This window comes from Apium graveolens, chromosome 10, assembly GCF_009905375.1.
Source record: "Apium graveolens cultivar Ventura chromosome 10, ASM990537v1, whole genome shotgun sequence".
NCBI lineage: Eukaryota > Viridiplantae > Streptophyta > Magnoliopsida > Apiales > Apiaceae > Apium > Apium graveolens.
Window position 1 is genome coordinate 93,438,382 of NC_133656.1, and position 15,181 is coordinate 93,453,562.

Sequence of the window (15,181 nt, forward strand, 5' to 3'; positions counted from 1 at the left end):
GCATGCATTGTCCACCTCGAGTTTATGAAATACGAGGGAATTTCTGAAACCCGTTTCTTAATGAAGACCGCCAATAGGTGTCTACAAGGTAGCCCCAAATGTTCAAACATTCTACACATGCACATTCCCAAAAAGCTTGCTTTCTCGAATACCACAAAATAAACATTTCTTCTCGTAGGCTCAGACATGGGCCTATAACAACTATAGTACGTATAGACATCCCCCATTCTCTCCCCTTCTTCACAAGCTCGTCGAATTTTCCCAACAAAGTATTTTAAAGATTCAACCGATTCATCTTGAAATCTTCTAAACATATCCTTAGTGTAAAAACAAGAAGCATGATACTCCAATGTGGTATGCATTTTCATGGGACATTTTAGATTAATTGTGACATATCTTTTTCCTTCTCCCTCATGAATTGCCTTGCCAATGCTTTTTGGGCATTTTTAATGAATTCCTTCAAACCCGTTGCCGAACTCACATACTTATCAAAGAAAGAATTCATCCCCTCACTCCTCGATGTACTATTTTGAAACGCCGAAAATGTGTTTCTAGTATATGCACTAATCCACTTACGCTTCAACTCATATAACCCATTTAACCAATTATGCTTTTGCAAGTGATACTTTTCCACAAACGATGCCCATCTAGCCTTAAAAATATCTTCGGTGAGAGATTTATAAATACAATGGTTGAAGTCCGTCTTGAATTCCGGAAAAGCCGAATAATAATTAGCTAATTTCTCGGGGAATTTTTTACTTATGTGCCAAGAACACAATAAATGGGTAGTATTCGGGAGTACAACCGCAATAGCGCTTGCCATGGCTTGATCTTGATCCGTGATTATAGTCAATGGAGGCTTCTTCCCCACACCTTTAATCCAAGTATGAAGAATCCACTCAAAAGTCGATGCGTGTTCATCCCGCATCAATGCAAACCCAAAAATCACCGATTGATAATGATAATTGACTCCGATAAATGGGACAAATGGCATTGCATATCTATTTGTCCGATAAGTGGTATCAAAAGCCACAACATCGCCAAAATTTTGGTAGGCCATTAAACATCTCGGATCAATCCATACTAGACACTTCAAACGATTCTCTTCATCAACTTCGGTCCTAATAAAATATTTAGAACCACTTTCTTCATTCAACCTATGCAACAAGTCCAACCCCGCTTGGGCGTCACTAATCTCAAACCTTTTCTTCCTATCGTCTCTTAACACATTCCTAACATGTTGAACATTGAAACCAACTTTATCATTACCTCCATAAATGTTACCAATCACATTCATCACTTGACAATTACGAACCCCCGAATCATAAAGCATTTTAATAAAACTACGAGTAGCGGTGTTGACATGTCTTTCGCGTTGTACCAAATTCATCTTGCTAGGGGAAACAAGACTGTGGTTGTGTACCAATTCAAGGCTAGTTACTTCTCAAAGACGTTTTTTTCTTTTGATAATTGACATACATCCTCACCTTGCACTCACTTTTAGGAAGAACCTCTCTACGCCGTTTATTTTTACTACTCTCGGCGACGACACTTTTTCCATAAAGCCTACAAATATATAAACGACCATATATCTCGTTGTCTTTATTACGATGGCTCGCTTGAATTTTAATAGCAAAGCCATTTCATAAAGCATAAACCCTAAAAAAATGACCGGCCTCATCCACACTTTGAAAATTTTGATTCAAATATGGAACTCCCCCCATCAACATTTTCATACATATTTGCATCCTCTACATTATCATCTTCATCCTCACCCTCAACATTATCATTATCATTTTTAAGCTCATTTTCAACCTCATTTTCATCATTTTCATCCTCAACATCAGCCAAATCGTCATCTAAATTAATAAATTCCTCATTTTTATCTACAAAATCATCTTCTTCAACAAATACAGGGGTTTTAGGTTCTTCACTAGTATTTAAATCATCAAGATGTACATTATGATCAATAGCCTCTTTTTTTTCATTATGACATTTATGACGAAACATACGAGCAAGTAAATTATCCGCCATGAAAATGTGAAATTCAAGACAAGAAATATACCTTGAATTGACAAAAGTACTTGAATTTCTTGATGAAAATGCCCCAAAATCGCCTAAATTGGTCACTTGGAGAGTAGAATTTTTGTTGTGGATTTTGGTTTTTTGTGTGGTGAAGGGGGGCTGTTGGGTTGCGGGGATAAGGGGGCAATCCTACCAACCGCGGAAAATTTCCGCGGTCCGTCTGTTATCTCATCCCTCCATTCCCCCATGCAACGGCTAAAAAGGTGTTTGTTATAAAACGGTCTACAACAAACGGTTGTTGTAGACCGTTCCCCAAAAGAAGGAGGATGGTTCACAACCTAGGAAATGGTCTCTAATCTCTGTCTTTGCTATCCAGAACAATACTATGACTTTTATATCATGTTTCTCTATGTAAAATCTCAATTTTAGTAAAACTCAATGGTCCTTTTAGGAATTTTAAAGAATCGATGGACTTGGATATTACGCTTAGGGCAAAATAAGGAAGAGTTGATGGCTAATGGTGAAGTGGGATCGGACGAGGTTATTCAAGCTGATGCACTAAAAACCCATATGATGATTCTTGTGGAGGAAAGTTATCTGCAAGAGTTTGAAAACATGTTTATCATATGAATCAATTAATAAAGTAGCTGTTTGGCTTTGTTCTTTTGTGCAAGGGTGTAATCCTGAAACTTTTATTTTTATTTATATAATTTGGTTTATATAAAAAAAGAGATAATACTATGACATATTTGAAACGGACATATAAACGTGCATATATTCTATATATATAGGGTTTTGGTCCATTTTAGCACTATTATAAACAAATATGATTAAAATAGCACTTCACAACAAGTTGACCCTCACCTGATACTTTGACAACGCATTTCAGTTATGTGTTACCACTGAAGCGCAGAGCAAAGTCATGTTGCTATAAAAACTACCTTAAAATCAGCAGGACGTAACGTATTTGTGTATTAGTTTACACCATAAAATATTATATAACGTATTATATAATTACGTTATGTTCTCAAACGCATTAAATATTTGCGTTTTCTATCCAACATAAATCCATCTTTTCAATAGGACAAGGATAAATGAATGAGACTCACCACGTGATCTATGCAACCATTCTTTCCGTCCGAGTCCACACCCTCGTAAACGGCTTGTATAAGGCTGGATTTTTAATTACAATATAAAATTGCCTTTTTCAAATTCATCATACCTTTTTCCAGGAAAAGAAAGTTCATCATACCTTGGATGTTTTCTTTTGCAAAATGCCTGCCTAGGGTACGTATATCTTTAACTTAATCTAATATATACATGAAAGATGCAACTTTTTAAAATGACCAGAACATACTATCATGATCGAAATCTGTAAAGATTAGGCAGAAAAAGACTTTGGATCATATTACAATAATTCAAAGCTGCGCTCGAATGATTACAAAGTTTGTACTATATAATTAGTGTATTTAAACAGCTAGCTGTCGGTCATTGATAACATTAAACCTTCGTATAAATATATACATTAGAAACGAAATTGTAAATTAAAGTATTTTTGTTGAAAAACGTCAGCAGAGTGGATCATATCTTATAATTTGCGCCTTTGATCTCATTAACAAGTGCATAAGTTTAACAATTTGATTTTGATATCTTCCGGATACCATGAGCCAATTCCTGCCTGTCTCGAAAATTATTAGAGAGTAAATGTTACCTATTAGTTTATACCTTATATTTCAAAAAATAATAATATCACATTTTTATACATATTCACAAATTAAATGCTAATTTGTCATATTTGGGAAAACAAATTTAAAAAAATTGGGATACATTATTTAGTATGGTCTTTTTTAATATTTAATTTAATACTTTCCTGTGCAATAAAAAAGGTTAAGCAAAAAGCACGAGACATATCAGCAAAAAAGTTTAAGGCTCTATTTGAGATTATTGTTAAAAAATTGTTGGGCTGTTAGTAAAAAAAATGTTGTTGTAAAAATTAGATAACTGTTTGGTAATATTTTTGATATATATATTTTTGATGTAAAAAATAAAATTAAAATGTTTTTGTTGAGATTTGATGAAATCAGAGTATCCGCTTCTTGCAAAAACTGAAAATCAGTTTTTTAGAAACACGAGGCTTACTTTTTCTGAAATCAGCTTTTAAGCCAAAATAACTTTAAAAAAAATTAAATTTTAAATTTATCAAACAAAAATCTAATTTTCAGCGAAAAGCTGATGTTGTGTGTAACAACAATAATAGCAAACAAAAACAACCTAAGCAAAATTCTCAAAAGTAAAGTTCAAGTGTTTCAAAGCAACAACAAACACAACCTAAGTAAAAAATTTCAAAAATAAAGTTTAAGCAAACACTCACATAATTTAAGGATTCAAGCAATAGTTACAAGGTTAACTAAATTAATCGGGGTTAAGAGTTTATCCCAGATCCTGAGTTCGATCCTCGTTCATCCCGAGAATTTATGAGAACGGATACTTATTTATAAGATTATAAGTCATATTTGTCAAAAAAAAATACATAAGTAAATAATTCTTATATGAGTCTAAGGGGTCGGTACCACTTGTCATCTTCATAGGCATCCAACTTTCTGTGATTTGGATCTCAAACGTCGTCAAAAAATCACCGCCCACTGGGATTTTATTTAAAAGAAGCATCAAATTAAGTTAATTTAAAAGGACAAGAAGAAAAGGTAATAAGAAATGTGACATTAGTGACTCAACTTGTACCTTTTGTGGTTCACAGTTCACACAACTTCTCCACTAAGGAAAATATCACCATCATCCCCAAAGTCCCTTTTATCAAGAATTAAGTACGAGACTTTTACAATTATTGAATTTACGAAGATTATCTCAATATTTGTTTTAGTTATCCCAAATTTATGTTTTCACCTAGCAAAAAAAGAAATTGCCAAGTAAAATTTAGTTTTTTCTTCAAAAACTTTTATTTAATTTTAATCCGCATATATGATATTAATTTTAAATGACATCTACCATTTTTAATAATAATTTACACGCTCTTAAACACAAACTCTAAATTTATAATTCCTAAATCAAGTGGTACAATATTGAAGAGTCCTAAGATCTAATACCTTTAAAAAAAATGGTCTCCCAGTACGATTTTATACTAACGCTCATTTTTATTACTATTGTACAAAATACAAATCGATGACATAAATCAAATAACATTTAAATACATCACTGCAAAACAAACTTTGATATAATTTTAATACGGTATCTGAGTTCAGTTTAAACGGCATGCTAAATTTGAATTGGGCTCGGCATGCCAAACCACGTTGTAAATTAAACTGTCGTGCCCATCCCATGTAAGGAGTTCCCGAAAATTTCGGGTGTACCAAAGGGATTTTATATTAGTATTTTATCACTCTTTCACCCTCAAAAACCCATTTATGGGTCAAGAATGGACCATGTGCGCCCATCTTTTGGGGCATAAATTTACCTTCGTCCCACGACAAACTCTGAGAATATTGGAGGTGGCGGGGATCGAACACGAGTCATTTGCAAGTCTGAGTTATGATACTATGTTAAGGAATCAGTAGTTGTAAATTTTAAATTGTTAGAGTAATGACCCTTTTCAAGATCGTATATTAATATTCTAACAATATATAACAATTTATATAAGTTTTTTTGGAGAAATGGACTAAAATGTCACTATTTCAGTAAAAAAATGCATGAAATGTCATTTTTGAAAATTAAGGCCCAAAATATCAATTTATAACGGAGTATCGTGTAACGTTTTGAAAATAGGACAAAACGGTACACGAAGTACCGTTTTGCTACTTTTTTTTACATTTCAATGGGAAAACGTTAAATGAACTAACGTTTTTTGTTTTTTATCGTTTTTCTTATTTGAGCTGTTTTTGGTGTATTATTTAGGAGCCCGGAAACATCACTTAATGTTACGTATTTCGATATTTCATTTATTTAATATTTTTAAAATTTAAGATTATATCGAAATTTAACAATTTTTAACATTTAGGGTTCACCAATCATCTTTTGGGTTTTAGAAATATTAAAAAAAATTAATAAATATTATATCGATTTAGGGTTTAGGGGGCCCTAAACCCTGGAACCTAAACCCTAATTTAATTAACCTTGGGAACCAAAATTGAAAATTTTAAATTAAACAATTTAAAATTTAAAAGTGTAACTTAATTTTAATAATTTTTAACATTTTAGGGTTTATCAATCCCCTTTTGGGTTTTAAAAACAATTTAAATAATATTTTAGTATTTTAGGAATTAATAATTTTTTATTTGAGGTTAAAAATATTTGTTATTAAAAAATTTATATGTGTAAAACGCTAGATAAAGTGGTGTTTTGGGGCCAAAACGCTACATGATGTAGTGTTAGGAACCAAAACACAATTTTAAGTAACGTTTTGCCACCTTTAAAAAAATCAATGTAAACGTTTCTCGAAGTGACGTTTTTGGGATTTTTTAAAAAAACAAAAAACATTACACGATTGTTCGTTATGAGGTGACACATAAGGCCTTAATTTTTAAAGGTGACAATTTGGACCATTATTTACACCAAAGTGATAAATAATGCCACCACCCTTTTTTTGTTGGTGATTTATTTGAAGGTTGGTTAATTTATGTTACGAATTTGTTAAATGATAGAATTGAATGAGAGTGTTAGAATAGTATAAAATTGTACTACATATTTCGCGTAATGTCAAGAATAACTTTAATGGTGGGTGCGAAGAGGGGTGCCAACGTCATGTGGTATGACGTGACCAACCCTTTTCACGATCATATATTAATATTCTAACAATAAATAACAATAGATATAAGTTTTTTTCGTTGGTGATTTATTTGAAGGTTGGTTAATTTATGTTACGAATTTGTTAAATGATAGAATTGAATGAGAGTGTTAGAATAGTATAAAATTGTACTGCATATTTCACGTAATGCTAAGAGCAACTTTAATGGTGGGTGCGAAGACGGGTGCCAATGTCATGTGTATGACGTGACTTGACACTCTTCTTAGCACTTTATTGAAATGTTGTGATGTTATTGAGATGTCAAGTGAGTTGACATGAGTTGTCAATTTGGGGTTCCTAAAGTTGACATACCATAAAATAGAGTGTCAACTTACTTTATGGTCCCCTTTGTGGTCCAAATAATAAATAAATAAATAATTATATCTCTAATATATTTATATTTTACATTTATTTTGTTAAGTTTCTGAGAGAAAGTCCAATAGTATGCTAGTAGTTTTTTTATAAATAATATAAAATATTGACTCTTAGTAATTTAAGATATGATTTTGTATTTAACTAATTAACTCCAACAATCATCTTTATACTCGTTCCTTATTATTGTTATATTAATAAATTTGAAAAAATATGAACAAAAAGTGGAAGAAAGAGGGAGAAAAAAAAATAAAATGAAGGGAGAAAAATGAATTTTTTATTGCTAAAAGTGTTAGAAGGAGGTACTACAAGTTTTTTGAAGATAAAAAATGAAGGTCATGCCTTAGAGCATCTCCAACCACATAAAACTCTAAAAATCATTAATACATACTATAAATAAAAAATATAGAGATTATGTAAAAAAAATCATCTCCAATGGTGCATTCCCCTTATCTATAAATATAGCTAACCTCTTGATTCTTGATGTTGACTATATTTGTTGAACCACTACAGACCTCTAAGAAATCTGTAAAAAAAATTAATCACTTATTACCATATTGAAGTAATGTATTATATTTATAACAACATAAAATTTTAATAACATACTATTTTTAAAATATAGTTAACCAATATAGCCAATACCATCGAAACACAATACCTTACGGGTTCAACAAATTTTACATATTATCCTACAGACTCAATTTAGCCAACCAATTACACAACTAACACTATTGGAGATACTCTTAGTGATTTAAGGAAATATTAAAACACTGTCATTTTTTTGTCAAAATCCTTATAATTGAATTTAAGTGCTTATATAAACTGTTGGACTTGTTCTGAATTTGACATCTAAGGGTGCCAATCATTTGAGTGTTTTATGAAAAAAATGTCAAAATTAATGTGAAAGAGAAAGAATATTAAAATAATATTTTTAATTACGTAACAAAAAGTTCGACACCCTCATGTCGAAAATGCGAGGGTGACGGTCGCTCAACCAACCTGAGAGCAAATGTCCCCAGAAAAGTCTTCAACATGGTAGTGGTAGCTAGTAGGACGCCCACTAAACACCCACCCGCATCTCCAATAGTGATTCAAGAATACAAATTTGGGGTAGATTATTTCAAATTCTCCTTCAACGATGATATAAATATTGATCCAAATTTGGATCAGTAATAATAGATTTAAATTTGGATCACCACTGTTCATGATCCAAATTTACTGTAAAAGTTAATTTGGATTAAAATTTGGATCACGTTTGGTGTTGGAGTTTATCAAAAATTTGGATAAGAGTTTGAATGAGTTGGTGATCTAAATTTGAATTTTTGGATTAAAATTGTTGAGAATGACCTTATAAATATAAATATTGTAACACCAAACATTAGTGTCCTATAATCAATCGAGCCAATCACCAATCCATACAATCTACTTAACTCTTTCCAACATTTTTACAACTCTGTTTTCAACACTCACAAAAACACCTAAAAACTCTCTCTAAAAAACCATCAAACATGTCTAAAGATGGCTATTCTTCTCCTCATTCTCAACAACCTTTGCCACTACACTTATATTTTTTCCTGGTAATATTATTCATGTTCTTGAGTTTGTCATGGTACATGAACTATGAGTCACTTTTCGAAGGGTTTTTTGATCAGATAAAACTAATTCTTATAGTTTCACCACTGGTACTTCTACTAGCGTTGCATGTCCTCTCCAACTTTGATACTACTTGGTCGTCCTTTTTGGTGCCCTTGCCCGAACAAGATTCGTTTCACAGAGCTGGGGGAACTCCTTGGGGCGTAGGATTCGTTCTTGTTCTTCTTCTGTTCCTGCTTTCGTATCAATCTGATTTTCGTGAACGTTGGTTTCCACTCCTGAGCAAGTGAGGTAGTAGGGGCAAGGACGGCTAAGTTGCAGTGATGATTCGGTGAACATAAAATGAAAACTTAGAAATATTTGTCTTTTTTTGTTCTGCGATGTCTCATAGAGCTATTGTATGTAACTTTTGGATTGTTTATGATGGATACTTATTTTATGTACCGGTTTATATAAAGACGAATCTTATATTTACTTTAAAAAACTTAGAGCAAGTTCAGAGGACAGAGTTATAAAAGACTCTGCATCAAAGGCATCTTGATCACCCAGTTGCAATTTATAATACAAGTGAAATCTCTATTCTGACATATATTATATGAATAATGTAGGCAAATATATGTAAATCCGTATTAAACTATAGAGGTTATGCCGTTATGGTCATGAATTTTAAATAATTCAGTTGATCAATATAGGCTTTGATCAGTTTTAAGTTAATTTTCCCACCGCAACAGAGTGTAAAATCCAACAACATTAGGACTACAACCTAAAAGGATCAATGAATTAATTATATCAACTTGATTCCGAGAAACTTTCTGAGTTGGAATATCCTTGACAGAAGTGTGTAACTAATTATTCAAATACTTAATTGTAGAATACTGATTATATGTTTATATGACATCAGAGTTTGAACTTGTTAGTGCTGGAATTGAAATATTTCTACCTGGGGGGTAATCAAGATTATAATTGTTGCTATGTATATGACATATTTGATCCAACTGTAGATGACTGATGACTGAAATACAATTATTTTGGAAGCATCTCGCGCAGGTTCCGGTGTATAAACTTGCGTAAATAATTCTCGCAGTCATTCAGACTTTGTAATACACCACTCAAAACAGGAAGAATTGTTCATTCAGACAATTGTCTGTGGTAAGATTTACCAATATTAAGATCTTCCCCAGTCTGGTAACACCAAAATTGCAACTAGTGACTACTCTGATATTACAACTAATTGAATTTTCTCGAATTATATCAGCGGAACAAGGAAAACCTGTAGATGCATCAGTGAGAAGCTCGACCACATTATTGTGTCCATTATATGTTGCAGGGTGGAGTGCAGTTTTGTTATGAGAATGAAGCTTGTCCAATAGATTTTTGTTAACAAACTCCTTGAAAACGAATCACAAGTGTTCTGTTTTTCCACTCTTACGCTCTGAACAAAGATACCAACTGATATAATGTTGCATACTGAATATTATATAAGACGGCCCCCCTTAGAAAAACTTCCTGCGTTCGTCGTCACTGCTCATGAGACCATGACTAAACTAGTAAACTCTATGCTTCTTTGGATGAGTTGTACCATGCTGCTACTGCATGGAAAGTTTTTTATTTCCCCAAACTTAAAATAGTCCAAGTCGTAAGCACTCTTAATTACCTAAAATTGTAAGAGCAACATAAACAGAAAGACAAGTGCGAAGCGAAGAAGACAGACTTTGTCAGCACATAAATTACACATTGATATGTTTCTTGCAATTTCATGGATATAATTATAGACTGAACTATACGTCATGAATATGTAAAATACATTATCCAGTTGGTAAAAACGAAGGAAATACTCACACTTCATGCATACTATCTTTTTCTAATTTCCTTTGGTAAAGTAGGCCAACCAGTGTAATAATGACATACACGAAGAAAGAACTAATGATAGTGGAGAAGGCGGTGGCGACTATTGGTGAATTTTGAAATGTAAAAAATTGGACAGATAAAGTGTTCTTATATATTTTGGCCGAAAACTAAATTTTCAATACGCCAAACATTTTCCATGATTGTTTTATCAAAATCTAAATTTTGGCCGAAAACTGCAGTGCTGAAAATATAGTTAGTTTATAAATAGATGACAGATAAAGTGTTCTTATATATTCTGTTCAAGAAAAGGAAAGGAGAATTAGGTTTCATCGTACCTGATCGGCTATGATTTCTTCATGAATATATAACATATCCAAAGGAGTCAGGTTCTGGTTGTTTTTTACCATTGTATTAAGTCCCTTATGTTCAATGAACTCTTGACTGAAGCAACCTTCACGAATGAGCAGATGTAGAGGCGTATCACCATTCATATCCCTCTCATTCAGAATCTTGTCGATATACTCTTCTGGACAGTATTTGAAAATACATTCTATCATCTCTTTTTGGCTCTGAAGTGCCGCCAAGTGCAGTATATTTCGACCCTCATGATTATTAGTTATGTTTGAGGAAGCTGGCAATAATTTTATAAGTTGTATTACAGTCGAAATATGTCCTTCTTTGAGTGCAACACAAATTGGTGTTGGAACATCGTCAGCATACCCAGATCGATACCCAAGGCGTGTTTGTATTTTTAATTTTTACTATCACTTCAAGTACTAAATCAAATTGATATTTTGCAGCATAATGAAGTGGAGTCCACCCTTTCTCATCCTCGTAGGTCACGAGACGTTCATTCTCCCTCAAGCAAGTGTGTACAGAATCTTACAAGAAAAGATACGATATTAGTTAGTACCAATATGTGGTGTTTTAGTGTTGAAGCTACATTTTCATTTTTAAAAAAAAATATTTAAGCAGTTTTAGGACTTGGTTGATCGCGGTCTGTTTTGGTTCAGAGTAGGAATAAGATCATTACCTGAGTAGATAAAAAACACTTACAACAGTTAGAACTCAACACCATTTCAGTACATAAAGTATAATAACACTTAATTTGACCTGACTGATTTCATAACATATGTATGCAAATATGATGAACTATTCTATTACATGTATGATACATGCATATTTATGTTCATAGTGATTGCATACCTTCATCGCTCCCTATAAGAGCAGCACGCAGAGCGGTCTCACCCTCATCTTCAAGGCTATTTCCAGCTTGGTAAGTTTTACAGAGTAGTTTGACAATATCATTGTACTTCCTTTCGGCCGCCATGTAAATCAAAGTCTTGAGATCCATATTTTTACTTTGATATGCTGGATCTTCTAATATCAGCTTAACCACGTTTACATGATTTCCCTGCACTGCCAGTTCTAAGACAGAGTCTAAGACAGATGCAAAACTGCTAGCTGGTGCATCCTTTGAAGAAATTGTACGTTTGGCTGCATTTATGAGTACAATTACCACGTCATTATCTTCTTCGTTTGCTGCAAGTGAGAAAAAAATGTTAAAGGTTAGTGATATCATCACATATTTACCAAAAGCTTATAATTTTATAAACGTTTTTTTCTAATTGCAACGAAGTAACTCAAATGATTAATAGATTATAAGTTATATAAGTCTAATTAGATAAAAATAATATTCTTTTCCTCCTGTTATGTCCATAAACAATCAATAAGAAGTAATGTCACAATTTTTTGAAATTTTGAATTATAAATAAGTCAAAATGATCACAGGAGTCGGTCGGGGGTGCTTATCATGAAGACCCTAATTAAGAAAAAGGATAGTCACCACAGAAGGAAACGATAACGGGGATCTGCAGTGGTTTTTGAAGAGATTCGTGAGTTATTAGAACATCTTTAATAGCTGAGATTTTTGAAGAGATGTCAATTTTGTCATGTAGTAAAAATTATTATATCTAATTGTTTCTTTTTTTCAGATCAATTTTAACACTCTTTTTTCACAAAATAATTTAATGGTTGACATTCATAGATGCCAACTTCATTAAAATTATAACAAATACAAATAAATTAAAAATATATTAAATTATTTATTATTGAGACCACAAATGAAATTGTCATAATAGTTTATTAACCTTTGGACCGCATATGAAGTTTGCATCCAATTTTATGGGATGTTAACTTCCGGTATCCCAAATTGGCATCCTATGCCACCTTACTTGGCATCCTAATAACTTCAATGGAGTGCTAACAAGCATTCCAAACTACGTTGTGTCATATGGCGTTGACAACCCTCTTGACACCCATTGTTGGAGTTACTCTTAGAATTCGACTAGTAAAATATTTGATTTCGACTCGATAATTGAGCCGAGTTCGAATGCAAACTATTCGAATTTTTTACCGAGCTGAGCTCGAGATTCAAGTTACTCGGCTCGTACAATTCGCGAGCCTTATCGAACTTTATTGAGCCTTTTTTATTTTTAAATTTATTATTAAATAAATTTTATATAAATACTTCCTCTTTTTTCACATATTTCAACGTACAAATATATAGAGTATTAATTTGTGAAACTTTCATTTAACTCTAACTCTACGTACTAACTAATCTAACTCTCATTTCTATTTATTTTTTTTGACAGGACTCTCATTTCTATCTCTCAGGCTACCTATATACTGGTAGGTAACTAACTCCAAGTTCCTTATCTAACGTGGCACTGTAAGCTGGATTAATAAATCTAAAGGAGCTAGCTAAGGGGGCTTGCAGGCTGGATTAGGAGACTGCTGCAATGTGGGCTTGACATTTATACAATCAGTAATATTAACATATTATTCCTTATAAAACGATGGGTATGAAAACTCAAAATGACAACTAATTGGACAAGGGTAAATTACCCTGAGGGAGCTTCAGAACAGCGGCATGCAAAGCAGTTGTACCATGAGGACCATCTAAAGACGGAGCTGTACAAGTTGTACAGATAATCTTGATTATATGATTGTACCCCAATTTGGCGGCAAGATAGACTGGAGTATCACCGTTACCGTTTTGAATATGCTTGTCGCTTGCATCTGCCTTCACTAATATCTCAGCAATCTCGGCGTTACAAGTACTCACTGCTAGGTGTAAGGCAGTGTTCATCTTGTTATTAGCTTGTCGCAGAAAATCTTCGAAACAACTAATTTGATTATCTCGGTTTTCAATAGCCGAATAAGGAAAACTCGTAGCTGCATCAACAAGGAGCTCCACCACTTGGATGTGTCCATTATATGTTGCAAGGTGGAGTGCAGTTTCGTTATTAGAATCAAGCTTCACCAAAAGATTTTTGTTTGCAAACTCCTTCAAAATGAATCGCACGCGTTCTGTATTTCCGGCTCTGGATTCGATGTGCAAGATAGTTATGTGGTAGGTGCTCACCGTATCAGCTTCTATCTTCAACTTATGTTTGGCATCTGTATCTCCGGCAATGGCAGCCGCGTACAAAGCATGTCTACCCATAGTTATCTATTGTTGATGTATTGCTAGCTATAATTGTGTAAACAATCAGTTCTTAATATATACACTACTAATCATATCAGGTTGGTATTAAAGAAAGACTCGTAGTCGTTCGTCCTAATTATTTATTGACTGTAACCTACGAACATGCATCGTCATTTTAAATTATCTACCATCCATATGCATATATACTCTACTTAATTGCCGGCTAAGTCAACGAGCGGATCACCACGCTTGTAGTACAGTACTACTCGGGATGCTAATTATTCTGTTATTTATGTTTTTTTAATAAAAAAACACCCTTAATAAAAAACAATAAATATTACCATAAAAACACATTTCAATTCTAATTTCACACCAAAAACTGTTTTCTATGAATAAAAATAAAATCCAAGAAAAATTAGGATCAAATATAACATTACTAAACATAATTTTATTGTTACAAAATGTATAAAAGATTTTACACTGGATTCCATGTTATATTTTATTTTCAATTTTAGATGAGATTCTATGTTATATTCGATACGTTATATAACTACTCGTATATTTTTTATTATTTTAATAGTGTATTAATTGTTGAATAATTAATTAAATAAAATATGTGTACCGGTGTTGACAGCTGTGTGTTGGTTCTTATTACTTATGTGTGATATATTGGTGTATATGATTGAATTGTGTAATTAATTATTGAGTTGTATTGTTTTATTTCGTTTTTAAAAGTAATTTTATTGCAGTTTTATTTACATAAATATTTAGATTGTCTCTAAATTTTTTTTTATGATTTTATAATTTCAATAATTATTTTTAGGATTTTATAAAATTGAGAAATCAATATTTCATTAATTATTTATCTTTAAATAATTTTCTGATTGCATTTATTTGTAAAATCAGTATTTAATTCCGGAATTCTTCAAAAATTACGAAATCATATTTTATGAAGTTTATATTATTCTGAAAATTTTAAAATTATTTTGTAAATTTTTGGGATTAATTTCACCCGCACGTTGATTCGTTTAATTGTTAAAATCGGGTATAAATTGCGT

The 15,181-nt window shown here is 32.4% G+C and overlaps 3 protein-coding genes across 4 annotated transcripts; 1 reads left to right on the top strand and 2 right to left on the bottom strand.

The window, feature by feature from the left end:
• Window positions 1-376: 376 nt before the first annotated feature.
• Window positions 377-2,034, bottom strand: LOC141690753 (protein FAR1-RELATED SEQUENCE 5-like). Its single transcript, XM_074495528.1, has 3 exons — window positions 1,776-2,034; window positions 1,480-1,618; window positions 377-1,409 (listed from the first exon to the last, which is right to left on the bottom strand). The coding sequence occupies exons 1-3, from the start codon at window positions 2,032-2,034 to the stop codon at window positions 377-379; spliced, it is 1,431 nt and encodes a 476-aa protein (XP_074351629.1).
• Window positions 2,035-8,574: 6,540 nt separating this feature from the next.
• On the top strand, window positions 8,575-9,228 carry LOC141692335 (uncharacterized). Its single transcript, XM_074497134.1, has one exon. It carries the CDS (start codon window positions 8,701-8,703, stop codon window positions 9,073-9,075), a length of 375 nt encoding a protein of 124 aa, XP_074353235.1. The 5' UTR covers window positions 8,575-8,700; the 3' UTR covers window positions 9,076-9,228.
• Window positions 9,229-9,759: 531 nt separating this feature from the next.
• On the bottom strand, window positions 9,760-14,147 carry LOC141693217 (uncharacterized). Of its 2 annotated transcripts, none has more exons than XM_074498235.1 (4): window positions 13,541-14,147; window positions 11,840-12,175; window positions 10,969-11,514; window positions 9,760-10,374 (listed from the first exon to the last, which is right to left on the bottom strand). In XM_074498235.1, the coding sequence occupies exons 1-3, from the start codon at window positions 14,139-14,141 to the stop codon at window positions 11,345-11,347; spliced, it is 1,107 nt and encodes a 368-aa protein (XP_074354336.1). In that variant the 5' UTR covers window positions 14,142-14,147; the 3' UTR covers window positions 9,760-10,374; window positions 10,969-11,344. The 2 variants fall into 2 exon arrangements, with proteins under 2 accessions (XP_074354336.1, XP_074354335.1); XM_074498234.1 differs by having other exon boundaries at window positions 9,760-10,439.
• Between the last annotated feature and the right edge of the window lie 1,034 nt (window positions 14,148-15,181).